The sequence below is a fragment of the Periophthalmus magnuspinnatus genome, chromosome 3 (assembly GCF_009829125.3).
Source record: "Periophthalmus magnuspinnatus isolate fPerMag1 chromosome 3, fPerMag1.2.pri, whole genome shotgun sequence".
Taxonomy (NCBI): Eukaryota; Metazoa; Chordata; class Actinopteri; order Gobiiformes; family Gobiidae; genus Periophthalmus; species Periophthalmus magnuspinnatus.
Window position 1 is genome coordinate 25,004,114 of NC_047128.1, and position 21,667 is coordinate 25,025,780.

At 37.4% G+C, this 21,667-nt stretch overlaps 2 protein-coding genes across 4 annotated transcripts in view; one reads left to right on the forward strand and one right to left on the reverse strand.

The window, feature by feature from the left end:
• Positions 1–21,667, forward strand: part of cep89 (centrosomal protein 89) — a 46,502-nt gene that overhangs the window by 20,299 nt on the left and 4,536 nt on the right. For all 3 annotated transcript variants that reach the window (XM_055232522.1, XM_055232523.1, XM_055232524.1), the window contains exon 17: positions 18,071–18,219. In XM_055232522.1, the coding sequence (XP_055088497.1) occupies positions 18,071–18,219 (149 nt within the window). The remainder of the gene's footprint in view (positions 1–18,070; positions 18,220–21,667) is intronic.
• On the reverse strand, positions 699–18,337 carry zgc:165481 (uncharacterized protein LOC100073327 homolog). Its single transcript, XM_033991765.2, has 2 exons — positions 17,928–18,337; positions 699–2,312 (listed from the first exon to the last, which is right to left on the reverse strand). The coding sequence occupies exons 1-2, from the start codon at positions 18,001–18,003 to the stop codon at positions 1,567–1,569; spliced, it is 822 nt and encodes a 273-aa protein (XP_033847656.2). The 5' UTR covers positions 18,004–18,337; the 3' UTR covers positions 699–1,566.

The window sequence follows — 21,667 nt, forward strand, 5'->3', positions numbered from 1 at the left end:
GCATAAAATAAAATGGGTCCTTCAGTCTGACTCACAGCCATTGTCTGTCATCCTGTTTTCTCCGTTGTTCTCATACAAAGGAGTCTCGTAAATTCATTACAGCAATGTTCATTGAGGTATTAATGTATTAATGGTACGGTGTCACAGAATTCATTTCTCACTTTATCCTTATATGCAGGCATCTATCTTACCTAAGTGGTTCTACCAGGACCGTGCAAATGAATATAATCCCATTTCTTTTCTATTAGCAACAAGTTTGAGCGGCAAGAAAGAAAAAAATTGTTTTCTAAGTTCAAAGTATTTGTTTTCCCAGTTTAAGCTTGCAGGTGAGAAATACTTTAGCTATTTAAAAAAAAGAAACATATTTAACCCTAAAAATAAAAATCATGATATTGTATTGTGTTAACACATAAAAGCACAATGAACATAATGCACATTAAAAACCTTTTCTTTCTCACTGTCGCCATGACTTCCCTGCTTTACTTGTAAAATATATTCAGTAAATAACATGTTTGAAATAAATAAATGTATAGAAAATGTATGGAAAATAACATATTTATTTCAGTGTCCAGTAGCATTCGCGGGCAAGTATATCCCATAAAGCTCAGAGCTACAACCGTGAGGCCATATAGAAATTTAACAGAGACATAAGTAAAGTAAATTACATCAACTTAAAACGTCTGTGGTCATTTCACATAACAAAGTCTCTATTCAACATTTAGAGCACAAAGCATGTCACCATTTCTCATTCAATGAACAGTTTCAAAAAATACACAGCAACACAGTTAACATTGGACTTTGCTTTTGTTAAACATACAGATGAGGTTTAGAATGGCCTATGCTTTATTATGGATTGCCTCTTGCTGAGTCAGAACACTTATTGCTACACTTTGTATAAATTAATTACTGTATTTTAGGAATGATTGGTCACAGTTGTGCAGCTGCAGAAATCGCGATGATTATTACTGTTTTTAGCTGGTGTAAATATCTGTTTTGACAACTAAATGTCGCCATCTTGACTTTTAACAAGCCAAACTGTGTATTTGAGGCGAACAGAGCACTTTGGCACTTTTGTGGGCAGCAATTTACCGCTCACATTATCAACCAGTTATTTGTTCCAATGTGGAGAATGCTCTTCAGATAACATGTGCACGCTTAAAAAAGACAGATGTATTACACAAGTTAGGCTGAACATTTGAATATATAAAGTCCCTTGGATAAAAATGACTCATTTAACCCTAAAGAGGTACAGACGTAAATTGCACATAGATTATCACAATTTCATGGATTTGTATTATGTCAACACAAAAACACAACAAACATACATACACATAAAAATCTAAATTGTATTTCTTGGATCAGGTTTATGTCATCTTAACTGCAGTTATAATCCAATTAGTAAGAAAAAACTACTTTTAAAATGCGACCACAGTGTCATATGGGCTATCACAACATTTTAAAGAGTATATATGGGATTTGTTGGTTCAGTCCGGTCGGCCAAACTAAACATTGTCTACAGGAAGTCCCATCACTAACAACACCTGGATTTGATTACTTCAGTGATTATTATTGACTTCTAGTGGAGCAATCACACATGCCTTGACATAGACACTGACAAAAGCCATAAACTAGACATACAGTAAGGCTCGAGGGCACCAGGCTCACACACACAATGCCCAGTGTTACTCTCTGAATCACCAATAAATAGATCCCTAATGGCAACGACCCAAAATATAAGAACCCCAGCAGCCAGACAAGTATACGTGGTACATGATTACACAACTTTGACAATGCGTCCTGTTCAGCTGTCCCATTAGACCCAATTGAAAGCGAGTCCAGACTTTGTTCGGCGTAAACATCAGAGCTTCCATTGCGACTTGGAGATCTGGAGTTTCTGGGCACCTCCATAATTGTGATGACCAGACAGTTAGATGACTCTTGAGAAGGACTGGAGGAGGAGAAGCTTTTTGGAGTCAGGACTACTTCCCTGTTGAGATCTGAGCTGGTGGATTTATCCCTACATGCCAAATGGGACATGATGTTCGAGTCGTCTGGAAGCGCTGACACCTCATACTCTGTGACTTCGGTCTGGTGGCGACAAAATGGGCAGGGGACCGAGCCTGCCGCGTCAGCATTGTCCAGGATTTTAATGAGACAGCGGCCACACACGCGGTGCAGGCAGTCCAAGATCTTAGGCTTGCGGTTGTGAACATTGTAGCGCTGGTAACAGATCTTACACTCCAATTCCTCAGACGATGGAGACTCTTTCTCTTCAGATTCCCCCGGAGGACAGCTCATCTTCAAGTCATGTTCTGTGGAAAGAAAGGAATACAGGTCACAGGAGGAGCCAAGGAATTGGTATTTAGAAGGTGTTCTCAAAGTGCAACATAAAGTGATTTGTATTTGTGGAGTGTTTGCCCACTTTGAAAGGTCAGGGCTCTGGCTGGCTCTCTGCGCTGTTCCTGGTGGTAATTAATAATGCATGTGTGTGGGAGGGGGGGGCTGGATTAGGGTGTCCTCCCAGGGATCTCTATGGCACAGAGAGCGCCTGAAATAGTATTGATCTTTGGGGTAGAGAAAGGGCAGCCGCTCCTTCCTTTTTGTGGAGTATTTTTGGAAAGACCTGTGTGGCATAGTGGCTCAATTTTGTAACAGTATGACAGTATATCTGGCTTACTGTCGTGAATGAGATCGGCATAGTAAATAACGGAAAGAATGAGACTTCTTTGAATGCATAAAACACCCCCTTTAGACTGGTGTGTATACAGCACCTAATTAGTTCGTAGGCTAATGTGCTCTGACTGTTTTGATCCCCTGGTAGACTGCATTAAGATGTCAGTCACATTCACATCAAACAGCTGTTTCCATTCATCCATAAACTTCTCTTATCCTGAGCCTGAAGATGAAAAGGCTACCTCGTCTCATCTCACTGTTGTTGTCATGTTTACTTAGAGCAACATCGTGAGCAGTGGAATAAAGCGTTATCAACTAAAAACACTGAGAGCAAGCAAACCATAACCAAACCATTTGCATTGTGTTACATTAGATGCTGAGGAGTTAATGCTTCTCTTATATCTTAAAGTGCATATAGGTTACACTACTGGTACAGTTAACATCATTACATTTAAGACAATACTTTTTTGTGAGGTTTTCGAATATTACTTCCTGGTTAGACGTGGGCACTAATTCCATAACTGTTACCTACCTAGTAGCAAGGGCCAAAACTCTTAAGTTACCGAAGGTTAAAAATACATAATCACACCTTTATGTTGTTATTAATTGATGTTTAAACATAAAAAAAAAGGTTCTTTGAGCATAATTATATTCAATTCAATTCATCTTTATTTCGGACTCGTGGTCCATTCAAAAAACAGACAGACAGTAACAATACAAAACAATAAACATCTATGTTTTAAAAAGACAACCATACCAATGTCTCCACATTCTGGACTGGTAGCGAATTGCACTGCATCTTATGCTTGTGAGTGACAGTAGAATTTCATTTTCTGACTTGTTCAGTCTGCAGATAAACCTGTACATTAAAGTTCTCAGTACAGCTTGCAATGTATTCACTCGTGCGGTGACAAACAATTCAGTCGCACTGGTCCATCGTGGCCTCCTCAAGAGCACCCGCAACGCGTCATTATAAGCCACCTGCAGCCTCTGTAGACTGGCTTTTTTGTACTGAGTCCAGAGGTGGGCAGTGTATAGTGGTGTGCAATATGATTTAAATAACATTAACTTTACATCATCAGAGCATGAACCGAACTTGAACAGAAGAGTATTAGCTTGTGCATACAACATCCTGCATTGTCTATAGATATCATCATCATCTGCCATGTCCGCAGTGATGATATGCCCAAGATATTTAATTTTAGCTGTAACATTCAATACAACATTAGACAGGCAAAAATCAGGATAACGCATGTGTTTATCCTCTTTAGTCCTGCAAATCATGATCATGCTCTTAGTTGCGTTATACTTGATGTCATACTCCACACCATAAGCTGAACAGATGTTGAGTAGCTGCTGTAACCCAGCGGTGCTCGGACTAAACACAACCAAGTCGTCTGCATACATTAAATGATTAAGGACAAAATTCCCAGCCACACATCCAGTTTTACATCTTTTGAGCTTTGTAGACAGTTCATCTAAATACAAGTTGAACAGAACTGGGGACAAGATTCCTCCTTGTCTAACCCCATTGGTGACTCTAAATGGGGCAGAGACCCTGTTTCCCCACTTAATCTGCACTGTCTGCTGTCCATACCAATAAATTAAAATACGCACAATATATTTGGGTACACCTTTCTGTATCAACTTCATAAATAATTTTTGGTGATTCACTCTGTCAAATGCCTTGGATGCATCTAAAAAACACATAAAAACTGATGAGTTCTGCCTCCTGTATTTGTCAATAATCTCTTTTAGAGCATATATACACATGTCTGTGCCCAGCAGAGCCTTAAACCCAAACTGATTGTCTGTGGATTTAATACAGTGGGAGATCCTGTCAAGCAAGATTAATTCAATCATTTTTGAGACTATACTGGCCAGAGCTATAGGTCTGTAATTGTTAGAGCTGCCAACTTTTCCAGTCTTATCTTTAATGACAGGGACTAGCAGTACAGTTAACAAACACTCAGGTAAAAATCCATGAATAAGGAAACCCGTGAGACAGATGGAAAGCAGTGGTGCTAACCTCACACTTGCAAATTTTAAATGCTCTGCTGAAACACCGTCCTGCCCACTGGCCTTGTACCTGCATTTTGGATGTAATTTTGATGACATAGATGGAGATATTCTATTTTAGAATAGTTTAGAACTTACTGTCACTGTTTACTTTTTGTACTTTTCTTTTCAAATTTTTACTGCAGACTGACACATACCGGTAATTGATTTATTTGATGGGTACTATCACAAACCAAGTAATAATTAGAAAAACATGAAAACCTGTCATGCACTTTAAAAAAAATCTCCATAGCTCAATACATATACATACATATAATACATATAGCATTAACCAGTCCCTTTCAACTGACTTTTGTGATTTCTTTTTTGCACCAACAGTGGTAACAATTAGAATTCAGCCAGTATCCTGTGAGCAGATAAACCAAAATCAATGCTAGGAGGAACATTGCCTTTTTTTGTTTTTGTTTTTTATGACAGAATTTCTTTAAAGGGACATGTGCAAATGTGAAAAGATATTGTCTAAAGCCATACCTTGGATACATTGTTATCAGCACTAAATATTATCCAACTTGCTATGCCACCTGAAATGATTGGCAGTCTTATCATTCACACATAATAGTAATAACATACAGGCAGCATGCCCAATTTAATGTAATTGTTTTATTTAGCCCCTGGAACAAGGCTTTCTTGGTGCTCTATAAAAGAAACCCTTCATTCCCTCATTCATTTATGACCATGAAATATAGATTGAAAAGGTGAATGTTTCTTTGCTGAAATCCCACAAGGCCTCTATAACTACACTGATATAAATATTTCAACCACCAGGCAGCTGCTTGAAAGCACTTTTTGAAGAATTGTCAGAAAGAAGTAGCACCCACTACATCAATCCCAACCTCTGGCTTTTCCCCAAATCTGAAGACAATTTCTTTTGAAACTTCTATGCCTATATGAAAGTCTTAATATGAAACATTCATTAGAGTGGAGTGAATTTCAATTGACCGTACAGCATTTCAATTTCATTACAGCACAGTTAATACTTAAAATATAGAGTGAGGTCGAGGCTTTGATGATTGTTCACTGGTCTCAATTATGCATTTGGGGATTTCTAAGCTACTTACTAGCTATGGACCAAGGTATTACCTCTAGGCTAGGGTTTCAAGATTAAACAAACTGAAATTGCTACTTAACTGGACACAATTAACAAATCACTGCAGGCTGCAATTTTTTAAGTATCATAATTTCTTCCACAAACAACAATACATGTTCTAAATGTGATTCTAGATATAATATCTCATGAAATAGAGGGGTTCTATAAGTTAAACCCCTCTATTTTATGACATATTTGTGCACATAGCAATGACTTTTTCAGTAAAATCTTGTAATGAACTATCTGTAGCTTAGTCTGTTTTTTTTTAGTGTCAGAACATTCATCAATCACACAGTTTCCATAATGTTGTATTGACCTGTGCTTGGCGCATTTGCTCAGTGGTCTGTGATGGGGTACATCTCTCATAACTTAGCTATTTAATTAGCGGTACCATGTTATAAGTAATATTAGATGTGTGCGACCTTTGACCCCTGACATATTTCTCTGTCATCACTTTTGTAGATAAATTAAGCTTCGTGAGTACATCTATTCATTTTCTATTGTCTAACAATTCTCAATTGCCCACTGTTAGCTTGTATGATCATGTTGACTCAAAATGCTTATCGTGCAATGTTTTGTTTTACCGCCTTGTGGTTGTAAGCTCTTTACATTTCCCTTTGGACCTGCTCATTCGATTTTCTAAGCTTAAACTAATACAGTTTACAGTTTTACAGCTAAAACAAGACACAGTAAAGGCTAATTTGCTAGGTTATTAGGTTGTCTTCTAAATATTTATTATGACCGTGCTTAGAATGCAAGGAAATGGTTATTAACCTTTCGAATCGATTACAGATTTATAAGATTCATTATTCACAAGAAGCATGAAGGTTACACCCCACTGTTCACACTGAGATGTGATAGCTTAGTATGTTTTAGTGACGTATGTGGAAATCTATAGGCACATCATGGACTGCATGCCTACAGTGCACTGATCTCATGTGTTTTGACTTGGGTCATTGATCACAGTAATGGTGCATAGAGTGGATAAACAATGGGTTATTGGAAAGTAGTAGAGTAAATGCCTTCTGCTTGGTCTCTAAAGTGAATTTGTTTCATTTGTGTTGTTGTTGTTGATTAATGAATGTTGTGAGAAATGTGAACACAAGATTTGTACTCACCAAAATTGTTTTACTTTAATTTGGTATAAAACTTTATCGCTTACTCTAGAATCTATACCAAAACATTTTTAAAAGTAGGGGTGATATGCCCAAAAAAATGTTATCACCATTTTCTTGAAACCAGATAACAGTTTGTATTTTATCACGATTCATACACTTTATATCTTTATATTGCTCCTATATTGCTATAAGGTAGTGTTGGGCTATTAATTAAATTTTAGACGAGTTCCAAGATTCTTCAATGATCAGCTTTGATCTATTTCATCGAGAGGTCTACCAATCCTCTGTCAGTCTCTATGTTCACATACACAGAGAACTCTGAGTGCGCTAAACAACCAAATTCAAAGCGGCTCAAAACCTGTCAGAACACTCCTGTCCCAGTCTACATGCAGGTCAAAGAACCAAATAGATGTGAACTGAGGCCTATGAGACATTCATGGACGTCTAGTAATTTAGAATTGGCACTAAAACTTTGTAGTTATTGATAATAAAATCATACCTAACCACAATTTTGGCAAAAATAGATAAATGACATCTTATTACATTAATCATTTGATTTTTAGTCATTCTACGAACCGCGTTACTCACATGTTATTTGCTCCCCCTGAACTGAACTGAAGAAGCGGCTTGGGTGAGCAGCGAAATGTCTTCACTCCTACAACTATTTGTCCTGAACTGAACTGAATAAAAGCATGTGTTTTGGAGTTCAGACTTTGCAGGAATAAACTAGATATTGGCACTGATTAAAAGTTATTTTTATGTTCATGAAATCAAAACTGAAAGCCTTTTTTAGAAGGAAAAAAAGTATCACATTGAGATTAATTTGTATGAGGAAAAAAATTGTATTCTTATTTTTGCCATAGCATACAGCCTTGTGGTAACTTAGGTCATCTGTTTTTTCTGAGGGTTCACACTATGATTAGTTATTTCCACCTATCACTCGGAGCCTGAAGGAGGTTGACTGATAGGAGGAGTGAAAGGAGTGTTTTCTATGTTTGAGCATAGAAATGCATTGATAAATACTCGATCATGATCTGACATTATCACCAAAACAAAATATCGTTCGTTACCTTGATGAGACAATGAGTGCCACCTCAACAAGCCAAAACTCTTCTGTGCCAGTACAATATTTGTGTCCCAGGTTGCCACAACGTCTGTAGTTGCTGCCTCATAATCTTGTTTTTCATCTTCATTCATCTAAGCTTCTGACCAAATCAAAGAAAGTACACCATGTCACTATATTTATAGATAGAAAATAGTTACTTTCCCCCTTCTGCTTTCTTGTAAGTGCTTGTGGGTGTCTTTTAAGCACTATCAAGGATCCCTCTTGGCAGATCGCAGCAGTCTATCTGTGACACTTGAGACCGCAAGGCGAGCTGGTTGCTTTAATGATGGGAATGAGCTCTGGTTTTCAAGTGTCCTTCAGTGAAATGAGGGAATACAGATTTATTAAGCGCAGACATCTCTATCTTTGAATATTCAGATGTATGTTTCTGTCTTTGTTCGTCCCTTTCAAATGTAGTCCATACATTCTGGCCTTGCTTTAGATATTCTGCGCAGTCATAGCCCATGTATTTGATCAAAGGATGAAAACGTGGCTCGGGGCATATACTAGAACTTTAGTAAACAGAACAAAACCAACAACTACATGCTATCGTTGATATCAAATACAGAGTGACACAGAAAAGACAGGGGGGTGGATTCTGAGCTATTTACTTTCTTGGATGAGAGTTGGATTTTCTACAAAGTTTGAATTTGGATTTGTTTAATTATTTTTTTTTTATTTAAAGTTTTTTAAAGTAAGATATAAGTCACTGCCCCTTCAGAACGCAATCACAACACAATCAGCATGCATCCTGCTTATGTAACTGCTGCACATCACATCAGGTTTGATGTTGTTGCGTACATTTTAGCTGATACTTTTATATATTCATGGAGAGTTGTTATATGGGAGCATGGATGACGTGTGCTTGTGGGCTGAGCGTCGGACAGAATCGTACCGCTAACTGCAAGGAGGGTTCGAATAGGGCCTGGGAGAGATTGCTAAATAACGGAAACATGCATGGATGACATCTAAAACTTCACGCGTGTTTTTGATGAGGGAACGTTATAACATGGTGGAAAGGTACAATAGATTTTGCATAATACCCCCTCTTTAAATACTCAGCATCATACATGCTCTGTTTTATTTTTAAGCATTTAAACATTTTGATAGTTAAAACTCCAGCTATTTGAAAAAGCTTTTGCAGTTTATTGTATTCCATCACAAAATTGCAAATATATTAGCTTGTTTGATTGTTACCATAAAGTAACAATCGAACAGATGCTCCATTTTGTCTGTTTAGGCATGCTGTTGGATGAGAAGATGAAGCAAGTGCCTGACTTGGACTACAATTGCTTCAACACAACTAGAAAGAGCTAACAGTTATAAATAAATCATGTTCTTCACTCATGGTTCAAAATTGATTGCAGGGCATATGAAGTGCATCAAAAGCAACAGTGATTTGAATTTGATTTGAAAGAATGGGCTTTTTGTAAGAAAAAATATTACAAAGAACTGAAAGTGTTATGAGTTATAGTTATTAGTCATAGCCAAGTACTTTACTATACTTAATATAGCAAAATGGATCCACTGGCCTCACTAAATTATGCACTCTTTTAGTAGCTTAGATGTGATGTGATTATCAGTAACATTATCAAGCAATTGTATGGTGTCAGTTGTAGGTATATGAATTGTGAATATGATATATATAGGTGTGTGGTATTTTTCCTCCACACACCTACAGACAGCACTGACAGGTTAGGCGTAAAAATAGACATTGTATTGTAAAAAAGTATTCTATTCTTTTGTAATTTGAATTGACTGTATCATAACAATTTCACTTTTATGGCTGTAGCTTTGGAGGCTAGACTAAACACGTTCCACATGAGCAAAATCAATATGGCGTCACACTGAATTACTCTACCGCAACCCTGCTGTAGAATGTCTGGCATTTTAAAGGAAAAAGAACTTTGATCAAAAAGCAATGCCCTCTAATAGTCTTGTACCACTTTGATCACCAAGATAAAAACACAACCAAGGCTCCACAGCAAATTCAGCGCCTCTGCCTTGACAGCCATAATAACACAACTGTCAATTTTCTTCATACATCCGCGGAAATATGTTGACCTCTCACTAGTGCTACAATATGTGACAACCCAAATATCATAAAAAGTTCCTCTCTTATGGGTTGAACTTGCCTTAGGTTATAGTCATTCCAAAATATATAGGCTCATGGCAGTGTATTAAGCCTCATTAATCAAGGGTATTCTTTAAAAATGGTCAGTGGGTATCCCAAAAATCAACTGCTCATCCAAAATGTGACGGGAACAACAAAGAGGAGACGATACCTGCACTTGAAACAGCTAATGGATCTATTTTCTCTCTGTTCTGTCATTGTGTCCTTAGGCAAGACACTTTGCCCACCTTGCCTAGTATGACAGTAGTGTGTACATGAGTGACTGGTGGTGGTTGGAGGGTCCGATGGCACCGAATGGCAGCCTCGATTCCATCAGTCTACCTCAGGGCAGCTGTGACTACAAGAGTAGTGCTTTTGAGCAAAATTTAGGAAATTGTGGAGAACCTTACCTGGTATTTGGCTGGCTCTTTGGAGATGTTAGTGGTTTGCCTAGAATTTTTCACATTATGACTTTTATATCTTTATATTGCTGGTGTGTGACAAGCAGTCACACACCAAGTCACAGTAAGCACAAATATTTTCAATGTAGTTTTGAGCATTAAAAACATCTGTACTACAAAATAGATAGGGTTAATCAGAATCAGAATCAGAATCAGAAGACTTTTATTGCCATAGTCTGTACTGTATTGCCACAGTTCACAAACTAGGAACTTGCTAATGCCATACTGTGGAATATGGAGACTTGGAGACCATGGAGACTTTAGACACGGGTAGCTTGCGTGAAAATATTCATGAGGGGGTGTTGCAAAATCAACTTTTTGGCTTTTTCTTCCCTGTTATAACATTTTTCCCTTATCAAAAACATGCCTGAAGTGGTTTTAGATGTCATCAATGCATGGTTGAGTATTCTTGGGATCTTGCCCAGCATAAGCACAGTTTCTCCTTATAGTTAGCAGCACAAATCTGTTCAATATTCAGCCCAAAAGCCATAACCAAAACCCAGGGATGACCATTTTCATAAATATACAAAACTATATACTACATGCAATGCGCAATAGCAATAATAATAATAATAATAATAATAATAATAATAATAATAATAATGCTATATAGTGTTCTGTACTAAAATTAATTAGCCACAATTGTCTATCATATTCACAAACAAATAGATGACGTATCCAGTTGTATGAATTCTGTGCATGTGACTAATATGACAGACATGTGAAAAGGTAAGAGATTCACATGTTAACTATTATTATATTCTTGCCCTGAGGTTTTCTGCTCTTTGATCCCTTGTTAGCTATAGGTCTGACCTCTGCTGTCAAAATGTCCACTTACAGATGCGCCTCTGAATAATGTTATTGATCCACTCACTTACTATGTAAACACTACATTGTGTGTTAGATTGTTGACCTTTTTGACGAGGAGATGCAAAAATTCCACTTGTCAAGCTTAAACACTTGGTATTTCGCACCCCCGTTTGTGTCTTCTTAAATCAGTGTATTGTCTGCATATACTTTCAATTGTGATTTGATATTGTATTTGATCTTGAGAAGTGAAAAGTTGTTTGTCATGTTGTTGTGCATCACTGTGAGGAATTCAGACAAAGTGAAAGCATTCAAGGCTGAAATTGCAACAACAACAATCGCACTGCTACAAATTTCAAATTAATAACCAACCAGCGGGAAAGAAAACACAACTTGGGGCTGGACACAAATTCATCTATTTCAAAAACTTAAAACATCAAGGGCATTTTATGCAAAAATATACTTTTCAGTCTTTTAACCATGCTACATATTCATCAAATACATACCTAGAAATGTATTTTTGCTTCATTCATGCTGTTTTATTAATCTCTTAATCCAAAGTTATTCTCTCTGATCACTCAAAAGTCTTCCACTTGCATTTTGCATTGACTGTTACGTTATAGGTAAAAACCTGGATGTCTCCTGCACTGTTTTTAAGTCCATAAACCATCACCGGACTGATCCAGTGTTCAAAGTTTGTTCACAATGAATGTATGGCTCTATTAGCATAACATTCACATTGTCCAAGGGCTTAATTTGTCATTGCTGAGAGCAGAAGGAGTTGTTTGGCCTAAATGCCTCATTGGAAACAATAGTTTGTCAAGTGTTTTTTCCAAATGTAGACATTATTTTAAGTAAGGTAATGTGAAATATGTATCCCAAGGTTACAGCCACAAGAATGCATTATATGTGCTCTTTAAGGAGTGCTTAGAAATCTTAGAAATACTTAAAAAAAGTTATAACTGAAAAGTAAAGTAGAAGTGGTAACAAACTAATATCAGTGAAAACGTTCCACACTGACAGTACTAGGCGTCAGAGTTGGGGTTGACTGGTCTGCAAGAGTTGTTTTTTTAAACCTCCCTCTTATCAAGACATTTTTCAAGACGTTTCAACTAAACTGACTGAAATTTGACTAAGCAAAGAGTAGTACAGTACATGTCAGATCTAGACCGTCAAAGACTAAACCAGATGCCCTTTTAATCAACCTAGACTAAGACTGAACTAAAACAAAACTAAATGGGGATACTGTAAAAAAACAAAAAAAAACAAGATATAATTTACATTTAAGATATGAACTGCAGAAAAAACAAGTCTCGATACTCTGCTTTTGTAATACCTACATCTTAAAGGTGCACTATGTAACTTTTCTGGTGGAGGGCCTGCCATCTGCTTGTTTCTGTGGAGATGTTATTGCCTTGGCTGGAATGTTGGAGTTTTTATTGTGCAAAAATCCTTCTTACTGTGAGCAGGGTCTCTCGCTTTACAGATGTGACCGACAACTTGGCTATGTCACCTGCTTGTATCCATGGAGATAGTTAAGTTTAATAGCATAGTGTGGCGCATTCAAAGCAAAAACAAAAACATTTCCTTGGAGACAGCAGATGGTGGACCCTCCAAAATCTACATAGAGCATCTTTACGGGGTTAAGAAGGCCAAGTTATTAAGGCCGTTAAAAGAGTAGTTACTGCGTGACTAAGTTCAAGGTCATTGTTGCCATTAATACTTTTAAATATGAGGCATTACAAAGTGGTAAACATGGGGTGGCCTTGTGTTTCTCTCCCAAAATATTTATTGACACAGACCTTACACTGAGCAAACTGTGAAATGAAATATCTGTCCGTGTCCTATTGTTACTTCAAACACACTACAGCTCATTTCTTTTCAGACTAATATGGCAGACTGGGTTGAAGGCTAGCACAATCTTTTCTTGAAGAGAAAAAAACAGCTTTGCTTAGAGTTCACCTTAAGGTAATTTCTACTCTTCAGGTAAACAGGAGCCAGTTCAACTGTGCTTGCTATTCTTACCAAAAGTCTTAAATTTTGTATGTTTTTCTTTTCTTTCATTCTTTCATTTAAATTAATTACTCTACATTTTCTGTGTTGGAAATTGTGACTAACATTTGTGGCAAAGTCCAATATAACACATTTGAAAAGCTTTTTACTTGGTTTGATACCTTAGTATACTAATCTGATACTTTTAACTTAAATAAGGAATGATGCTAAATACAGTAGACATTTTATTTTCATTTTTTATTTAATTTTATCATGAAAAACATAAAACATAATAATGGGATGACTACATCTTATTTTTAAAAAAGAAGGGAAGAATTGTTTCTCTTATTGTCACTTGTAAAATACTCTTAATTGTTGTGTCTGTTGATTTATTATTATTATTTATATTGAATGCTGTAATCAATCTGATTTGGTCTTTTATAACAGTCAAGCTCACCTGCCACTTTAGAGTTCATATAAATTATACTGTGGAAGATATGCTGACCTACTTTAATGTGTCACTCATCTGAAAGCTCCCAAATAGAAAATCCATTTTAATATGTGAGTGCCTCTATCGGGAATTGCTTTGAACCCACTTTAAAGGTGATCAAGCCCGGCATAAATACACATTGATATTAAAATGTATGCATGTAGAGTGTGATAGTTGTGACACTAATAAATGCATATTTGATTCCACCTTAGGCGCTCTTAGTGTCGTGCACAATTAAAAGGGAGATAATGTAATAGAACAGCAATGGTGTGTTTTACTATTAAATGTTTGGATGTTGTGCAAAACATCCACAAAAACATCACTTTGAACACAACTGAGGATTTCCAATGTGGATTTGACTTTTAAATTACCCATGGCTGAATAAGAATATCATTATTTTGATTGTATATTTTATTGTGAGATGGAGGCTTTGTGCTTCAAAGTGTGTCTCTTAGTTGAGATGAAGCCATCTGGCCAAGAGACAGATGTTTCAGTCATTATGTTTTATTTTAGACATTTTAATTCACAATATATAATGCCGCTGTAAACATCATCATAACAAAGCGCTGCATGCTGTCTGCGCCTCCTATAGCTGCAAATCACTCACTAAATGAAAAGGGAAAATAGTTATAACATGGTTAAAACCTCTAAAAAGCTACATGTTTTTAAATAATAGGTCTACTTTAATAAGATGCTGTTGGTAAAAAAGTGAAATGGTTTGAAAAAGTTGACAATATTATTTTAATGAGCATTTTGGGAGAACTTTCATATTTGTTATAAGTTCTGAAAATGTTTTGTTTAGAAAAGGGGTCATTTCCTAAATCCTGGCCTTATTATATGTTCCGATGCAGGCCAATTATACGGAAAAATCTGCAAAGTGCTGCATGCATCTAATTAACAAATCCTTGAAAACATTCCCTGACACTGGTGAATTATATTAGCTGGGTGGAAAGAGCCAGGTCACAGTCTGCCTGCCCTGTGACGCTGCCTCATTACCTCGCCTGGCTTTTGTTTTGCTAATGGCGTAAGACAGCCAATTTCAGCCGAAAAGGTTAATCTGTTTACAGAGAGAAACTTGGTAGAGCCGTTGGAATGGAGTTATAGCTGGGGGTAATTTACTCTTTTGTGTATGCATTAAGACACTGGAAACAAAGCTGTGTGTCTATTTTGAGGTTTTGAAGAATAACTACAGAAATAAAGACAAAATGATTGAGAAGTACAAATGAAATATTGCACATACTCAGCAGGGACGTCTTGCTTGTACACAAATGCGCTTCTCTGTTGATTATAGTATTAAAAACGACGCTTGTATTCCAACTTAGCAGCAGATGAAATGTGCAGCACTGGAGATTTCAACATCGGAAATGACATAGGGCGTTGGTATTGCAGGAGTAGCCAGCAGCAGTTGCATGGAGCTTACAGACAGTGTATCAGAGAGCAATGGTTGACATATGGAAAATATAATATGACAGTTTTAGACAACAGAGAGACCATGGTATATTGGACTATATGATGCTGCCAGCTTATATGGAAACTAACCTAGAATATCACTGTAGCAAATTGGAATACAAAAGATATGTAAAATTAGCTCAAATGAAAGAGGTTATGGTTAGGTCAATGTTGATTAGGTTGATTAGCGAGAGTTGTTCACTGATTAGGTTAAAATTATCATCAGTGTAGGTGAAAAACTTTCTTTTGGCAAGGATGTGATTCAGTAAAGGAAGAAAAATACATGAATAGATGATAGAGAATTTACCACTGAAGTAGACAAATTACGTTCTATGATTTCATAATGCAATACCACTTTATAATAACTACACCTTAATTAGCCAATATTTAGCATGAACAAAGGCACGATTCATAATAAACATAGTTTATTAAGAACAGTTCAGGCTTAGTAACTTCTTAATTAAGGGATAAAAGTTAGGGGATTAGTTAAGTAATATCATTTTTAATTAAGTAAAGGCAAAAGTAAAATCTGTCAACTAAACAAAAAGTTGTAGGAGTGAAGATGTTTTGCTGCTCATTTAAGACCGCTTCTTCAGTTGTGGTCAGATTGCTGGTGGCCATTGTCTTATATCTATCTTCTTAATAAAGAGTGTTCACGCTTTATTCACACTACAGATGGAAAGTAGCATTATGCTAAATCTGGTGCAGCCATCTTTTAATGTAACTGTACATTGTCCTTTAAATATAATAAAGTAAAAGTAAAGTAAAGTAAAGGCTTGATTAAGTATATTAAGTGTTACCCATAATTCTGACTGTTCCACCTGAATAGTATTATATTGTTTTTCTCTAGGAGAAGGTCATGTGACATGTGGTTCAAGGCTGCAGTGGGCTCTATTGGTTTGGCTTCCCTCAGCTCTGAATATGGTGGGAAGGAAATGTCAACGCTTCAGCTGCCCAGCGCTGGTGTCCCGCTGCCTCCCTGGGGGTTGATGGAAATTCAGGCCAACCTTTGAAGACAAGGAATTGTGACTCATGACAGGCCTACTAGCCCCATTCATTAACAGGACAACTACTAATTAGTGTTTTAGTTGAGGAGGTGGCTGCATCCACTGGGGCTGGTTGTATGCATAGACAGGTTTCAGTTAATGAGAGTAATGGCACAGAAAACTCGCTGTGGTCAGGGCTTCTTCAATGCATTGTCATCTGTGCCATTTCCTCGGTGGGATAATGATCCATAATTGTTCCATAATAGAGATTCAAAGAGCCATTTTGCAGACTGTAAAGCAATAAAAAAATAGCTAACCTTTTTGGTTTTACGTCAGCCCTAACAGCTCGCTAAAAATGACCTATGCAGCAACATAAAACGCACTGAGACAGAAGCGTGCACTGGAGTCGCCACAGGTGGAACAAGCACACAAACAATCTTTTGATTCTTTTGTAGCTTTTAAACACGTAATGCCATTTGTTTTATTGAAGGCGCAAAGACATTATTGTGGAACATTAATTTAGCAGGTGTACCCAGAAGACCTGAGCTGTTACTCTTTTATGTCGTCTATGTGTTCTAATTAAGCTGCACACTAGCATAGTACATGTCAGGATGTGCAGCCCCATCGCTCACTTAGTCAAGCAAACATTGATTTCTTTATCCTTATTTTGCATATTGCATGCCTTGCCAAAGTAGTACTCAAACAATGTAAAATGTAACAAAATGCAGAATGTATTTTTTTTAATAATTTCATTACTATTGTTTTTTGCTTAACAACTTAACACAGTTCTCTCTGAAACCTCTTGACTTAATTGGGCTATTTTGAGCTTCTTGACAGACTGTGAGAGAACTAGCCACATCTGTTAGCCACTGTGCAGCTTAACAAGACCTAATCATGTGTCTTGGAAATGTCATAAAGCAGCAGCCGGCACACCCCTTCAGACTCCAGGGGACAAATTGGCTTCTATTTTCCATTTGTTATTGGAGTGTTGCACCATGGTTCCACACAGTCCAAATCACTATAGGACAGATGTTTGATTTTGTTATGATGCACCAATGATGCATGTCAACCTGGCATCTTAGCATAACACTAATTGAACATAGAGTTGTTTATTTAATACATAACTAAAAATCCTTCTGTGGCTACACATAATTCCCATTTCTTTCTTACATTTATTCTATGACTTGATGTTACATTTTTGTAGCTGTGTACACTTACTAAAATGAAATAGAACTAGATCAATTCAGGTACAATGCAACCTACTTTTGTAGGGCAGAGGAGTCAAAACAACTCAAACTGCAAATTCTTACTCACTGGTTTTAGCTCCATTGCAAACAAATAACTGCTGCACACACTGACACGACATCTGGCTTCACAATAGCTTCAAGTGTCTTCTGCTCATGTTATGATACCTCTCCTTAACACTCCAACCCCCTGTTATGGACTGATACACATGCATGTACACACTTGTATGAGTAGTAAAGTGGATACTTGAATGTGACCCAGTGGTGTAACTGGTGGTTTCCATGATTGTGTTGTAGCCTATCTTTAGTGCGCTATTGCTTACCTTGTCCCAGCGGCTGCGAGCCCCCCTCTCCCTCCTCCTCCTTCTCTCCAGATCTGTGCACCGCGCTGTCCTTCATGTAAATCCACCTCGCTCATTGCCACACTCGGCATGACATCCCTGTGTGTGTGTGTGTGTGCACGCAGGTGTACCGCAGGCAAGCGTCGAGCAGGCTGGCCGTGCTGGAGAGGGCTGCCGAGGGGAGTGTGGCTTCTCACCGGAGGGAGATCCTTCACCTGCAGAGGCTGCTGGGAGAAAGACAAGAGGCAGAGGAGAGGCTGCTGCAGTCCAAGCGGTAGGAGGGGAAAGCTGGGAGGGGGGCGGCAGGCAGGCAAGTAAGAGGCGGACATAAGACCAGAGAGGAGAGCAGGAGAAGTGTGAATGAGAGCGCCGCAGACAGACTGGCACTGTGTGGGTTGTCAAATTCAGGGGAGGTGGGGGAAATACAGACACTTCACAACACAATTACTGAGGAGAAATAGAGACGTCTACCACAACAGCTCTGTCACTGCACTCATAGATGTTTTTGTTTCACCCCAAAACTCTGTCACTATTGTATAGCAACATGAAAAAAATGATTAAAATATGTCCATAGCTTAAAGGTGCACTAGGTAACTGAGCATTTGTGGACACTACACAAATGCTCATGTTTGCATTAGTGTCATTGCCTTGCCTGGAATCTTCCACAGTATGACATCTTATTTATCTTGCGTTTATTTAAATTACAGTTGTTTTATACCTGCAAATGCCTTTCAAAATAGATGCATTGTTATTGTGAGTGGTGTTTCCTCTCCATAGTTATGACCTGTATCTTGGCTTGATATTGTCACCTGTTTTTCTCTATGAAAATAGATTACATACTGTCGAACATTCTAGGCAAAGCAACATCTCCATGGAGACCAGCAGGTGGCAGACCCTATACCAGAAAAGCTGCATGGTGCACCAGAAAACAAGTTCCATTTAATTAATTTGAATACATTTTGAGTGGATCTTCATTATGAAAAAGTGGAACTGGGATACTATTGTGTATTGATCGTGAACTGTAATGTTGCTGGTTTAAATGAGGTATTCTCAGGGGCCTCATTCCATGTTTTCTCTGTTCTCTTATGTGGGTAAATTACCATGTACCTTTACGCAGTATTTTTCCTTCATCAGAGAATTGTATTTGAGGAACTCACTTCAGAACATAAAAAATGTCCTGGGAAACCAACTTCAAATACATCAGAATCATATTATCATGCAATATTCATTTAAGTATTTTCTCAAGGTTATGCTGAAATAAATAACTGAAAGACGATGAGTAGAATGTATTCATCTAATGAGACACAATTTTCACACTGAATCTTTGGATCCAAGTCTTTTATAAATCCTCTGGGGTAATTAGCGCCCTGACACCTGTCCTCGTTAGCGCTGGTTAATGTCATCATACAGTCTCATGTTCTGTTCCCCCACTGCCCTACTTTGCACAAACATATCAGTGAACATCGGTGAACCTTTTTTTTTTAAACTTTTCTTGAGAGAAGACAGTTTGGCTGCCAACTACAGCAAAATCAAATACTGAATACTTACTCCATGGATGCTTCAGTGCCACTAAGTAACACCTGAGGGCATCCAAAGCTAGCAGTTGTTAAGAACAGTTAGGAAGGATAAATACTTGGTTATAGCTGAAACCCAGAGGTTGAAGTACATGTTAAGGTTCATGTTTTTCGAATTATTATAAATACTGTGAAGATTGTACCTGTAGTTAATATTTGTCATATATTTACATCAGTTAAGTCAGTGCTTCTCAATTGTTTTCTATCATGCCCCCCCATGAAGAAGAAAACATTTTTCAAAATTTGAAAAAAAAATGAAATTAAATAAACATCAAATGAATACATTTAAATTAAATAAATATCAACATAATACATTAAAATTAAATAAATATCAAATTAAAACAAGTAATTTAGCAATTTGGTACGCCACCTTATATGATGCTAACAGTGCTTGCTGGTTTAAGTGACATTCACAAAGCGGGATGATTTCAGCATGTTTATGCTGAAAAAACTCCAGCGTCTTATCAGCGTGACTGAGGTGTAATGAGATGGCGCCTTAACTTATTTGGGTTCATACTGTCTGCTAACTAAAATGTTTTCCATAGTGTCTCTTTAGCAAAAGTGTCTCTTGTTCACTGTCCTGTGTCACGATCTGTTCGCTCTCTCCTGTTCTTTGCTGTGTGCGCGCTGCGTACGCGCTATCTACAGTACTACAGTGTCATACGCGGAATCATATGCGCCCCCCCTGGCATCTCACCGTGCCCCCCCAGGGGGGTGCGCCCCACTATTTGACAAGCACTGAGTTAAGAGGCAGTTTGTGGGGAAAAAGGTTGGGAAGAAAAGTACAAAAATACAGGAAGTAGCAGAATACTTCTACCAATGTCAGAGATAATTTATGCACAAGGAAGATATTTTTCTAACTGTTTAAACATACATTTCAGAAAATAAATATGTTGTTGTTGTTATTTTTATTGGTTTATTTAGCCCATGTTAACATTATAGCTGCAGTTATGGAATTACCTCTACATCTATGTCAAGACTACTCGGTGAGTTTAAATTGTCCCTAGGGAATAAATAAATACATTTTATTGATTGACATCTAAGTATGTCATGTCCAACCAGGAAGTAAAATTATAAACTTCACAAAAACTTTTTAAAAACAAAAAGATAGGTAAAGAAAGTAGTAAAACTTGTAATTCTTAACTATATTTTAGAAGAAAAAAAAAGAGTAATCTAACCTTTCAAATGCACTTTAGCAGTTTTGTTGACAGTAAATACACCCATAACTGTAAGGATTGTCACGCATCTTGTTATAACGGTAACTTTGAGTCTCTGTCTGTTTCAGAGTTATGCTCTGTTCCCAGAGCAATTGCAAATTTAAAAGAAAAAAAATCCTTTGGATGGGAAAACATCCTCAATATGTTGAAACCCTGAATAAGTTGAAACCCATGAATAACTAAAACTAAAACTGAACTAGTTTTGCCTTATCCTTTTATTATTCCACACGGGCGCAAAATTACCACTTTAGTTAGATGTGTATCACTACAGACAATTGTCCCAAAGTTGCCCTGAAATTACTCTACAAAATGGTTGACAGCTGAACAATATTCTACTGATGATTAAAAGATGAACAAGAAAAGTCACACACACACATACATGCATGCACGCGGCCTATAAAGCTCTTTTTTGTGAAATAAAGCATCATGGTTCATCTCAGTCCATGCTTTTTAGCGCAGCCCCTGAAGCTGCTGTGTGCTGTCATCAGGTCAAAGTTGGCTAATCAGGTTTTAGAGGATCTTGTCCCGTCCTCTGCCTATAGTCATAACACTCGACCATCAAATTTACAACTTCACATAAATTTATACAAGTACAGTCTTTTAACAGGGCACTGTGCAACATTTCTTGGATGACGCTTGTAGGGCAAAGCTCACTAGAGGACATTACACTCTGAAACTGTTACTCACATTGCGATGTGGTTTTAATATCAGGAAACTGCCGTCTTTCAGTTTACATTCACCTATTGTTCTGTCTGTTGATAAATGGACACCTACTGAAAATTAGTATGCCATTATTACAGCTTTGCCAAATACAATTTTATATGTTTCAGCACCCATCTAACTGAAGAAGCTACTGGGATGAGTGAAACGTATCCATTCATAAACTTTGTCCTTTTGACAGAATTCATTTTTCTTTTGCGATTCAACCTAT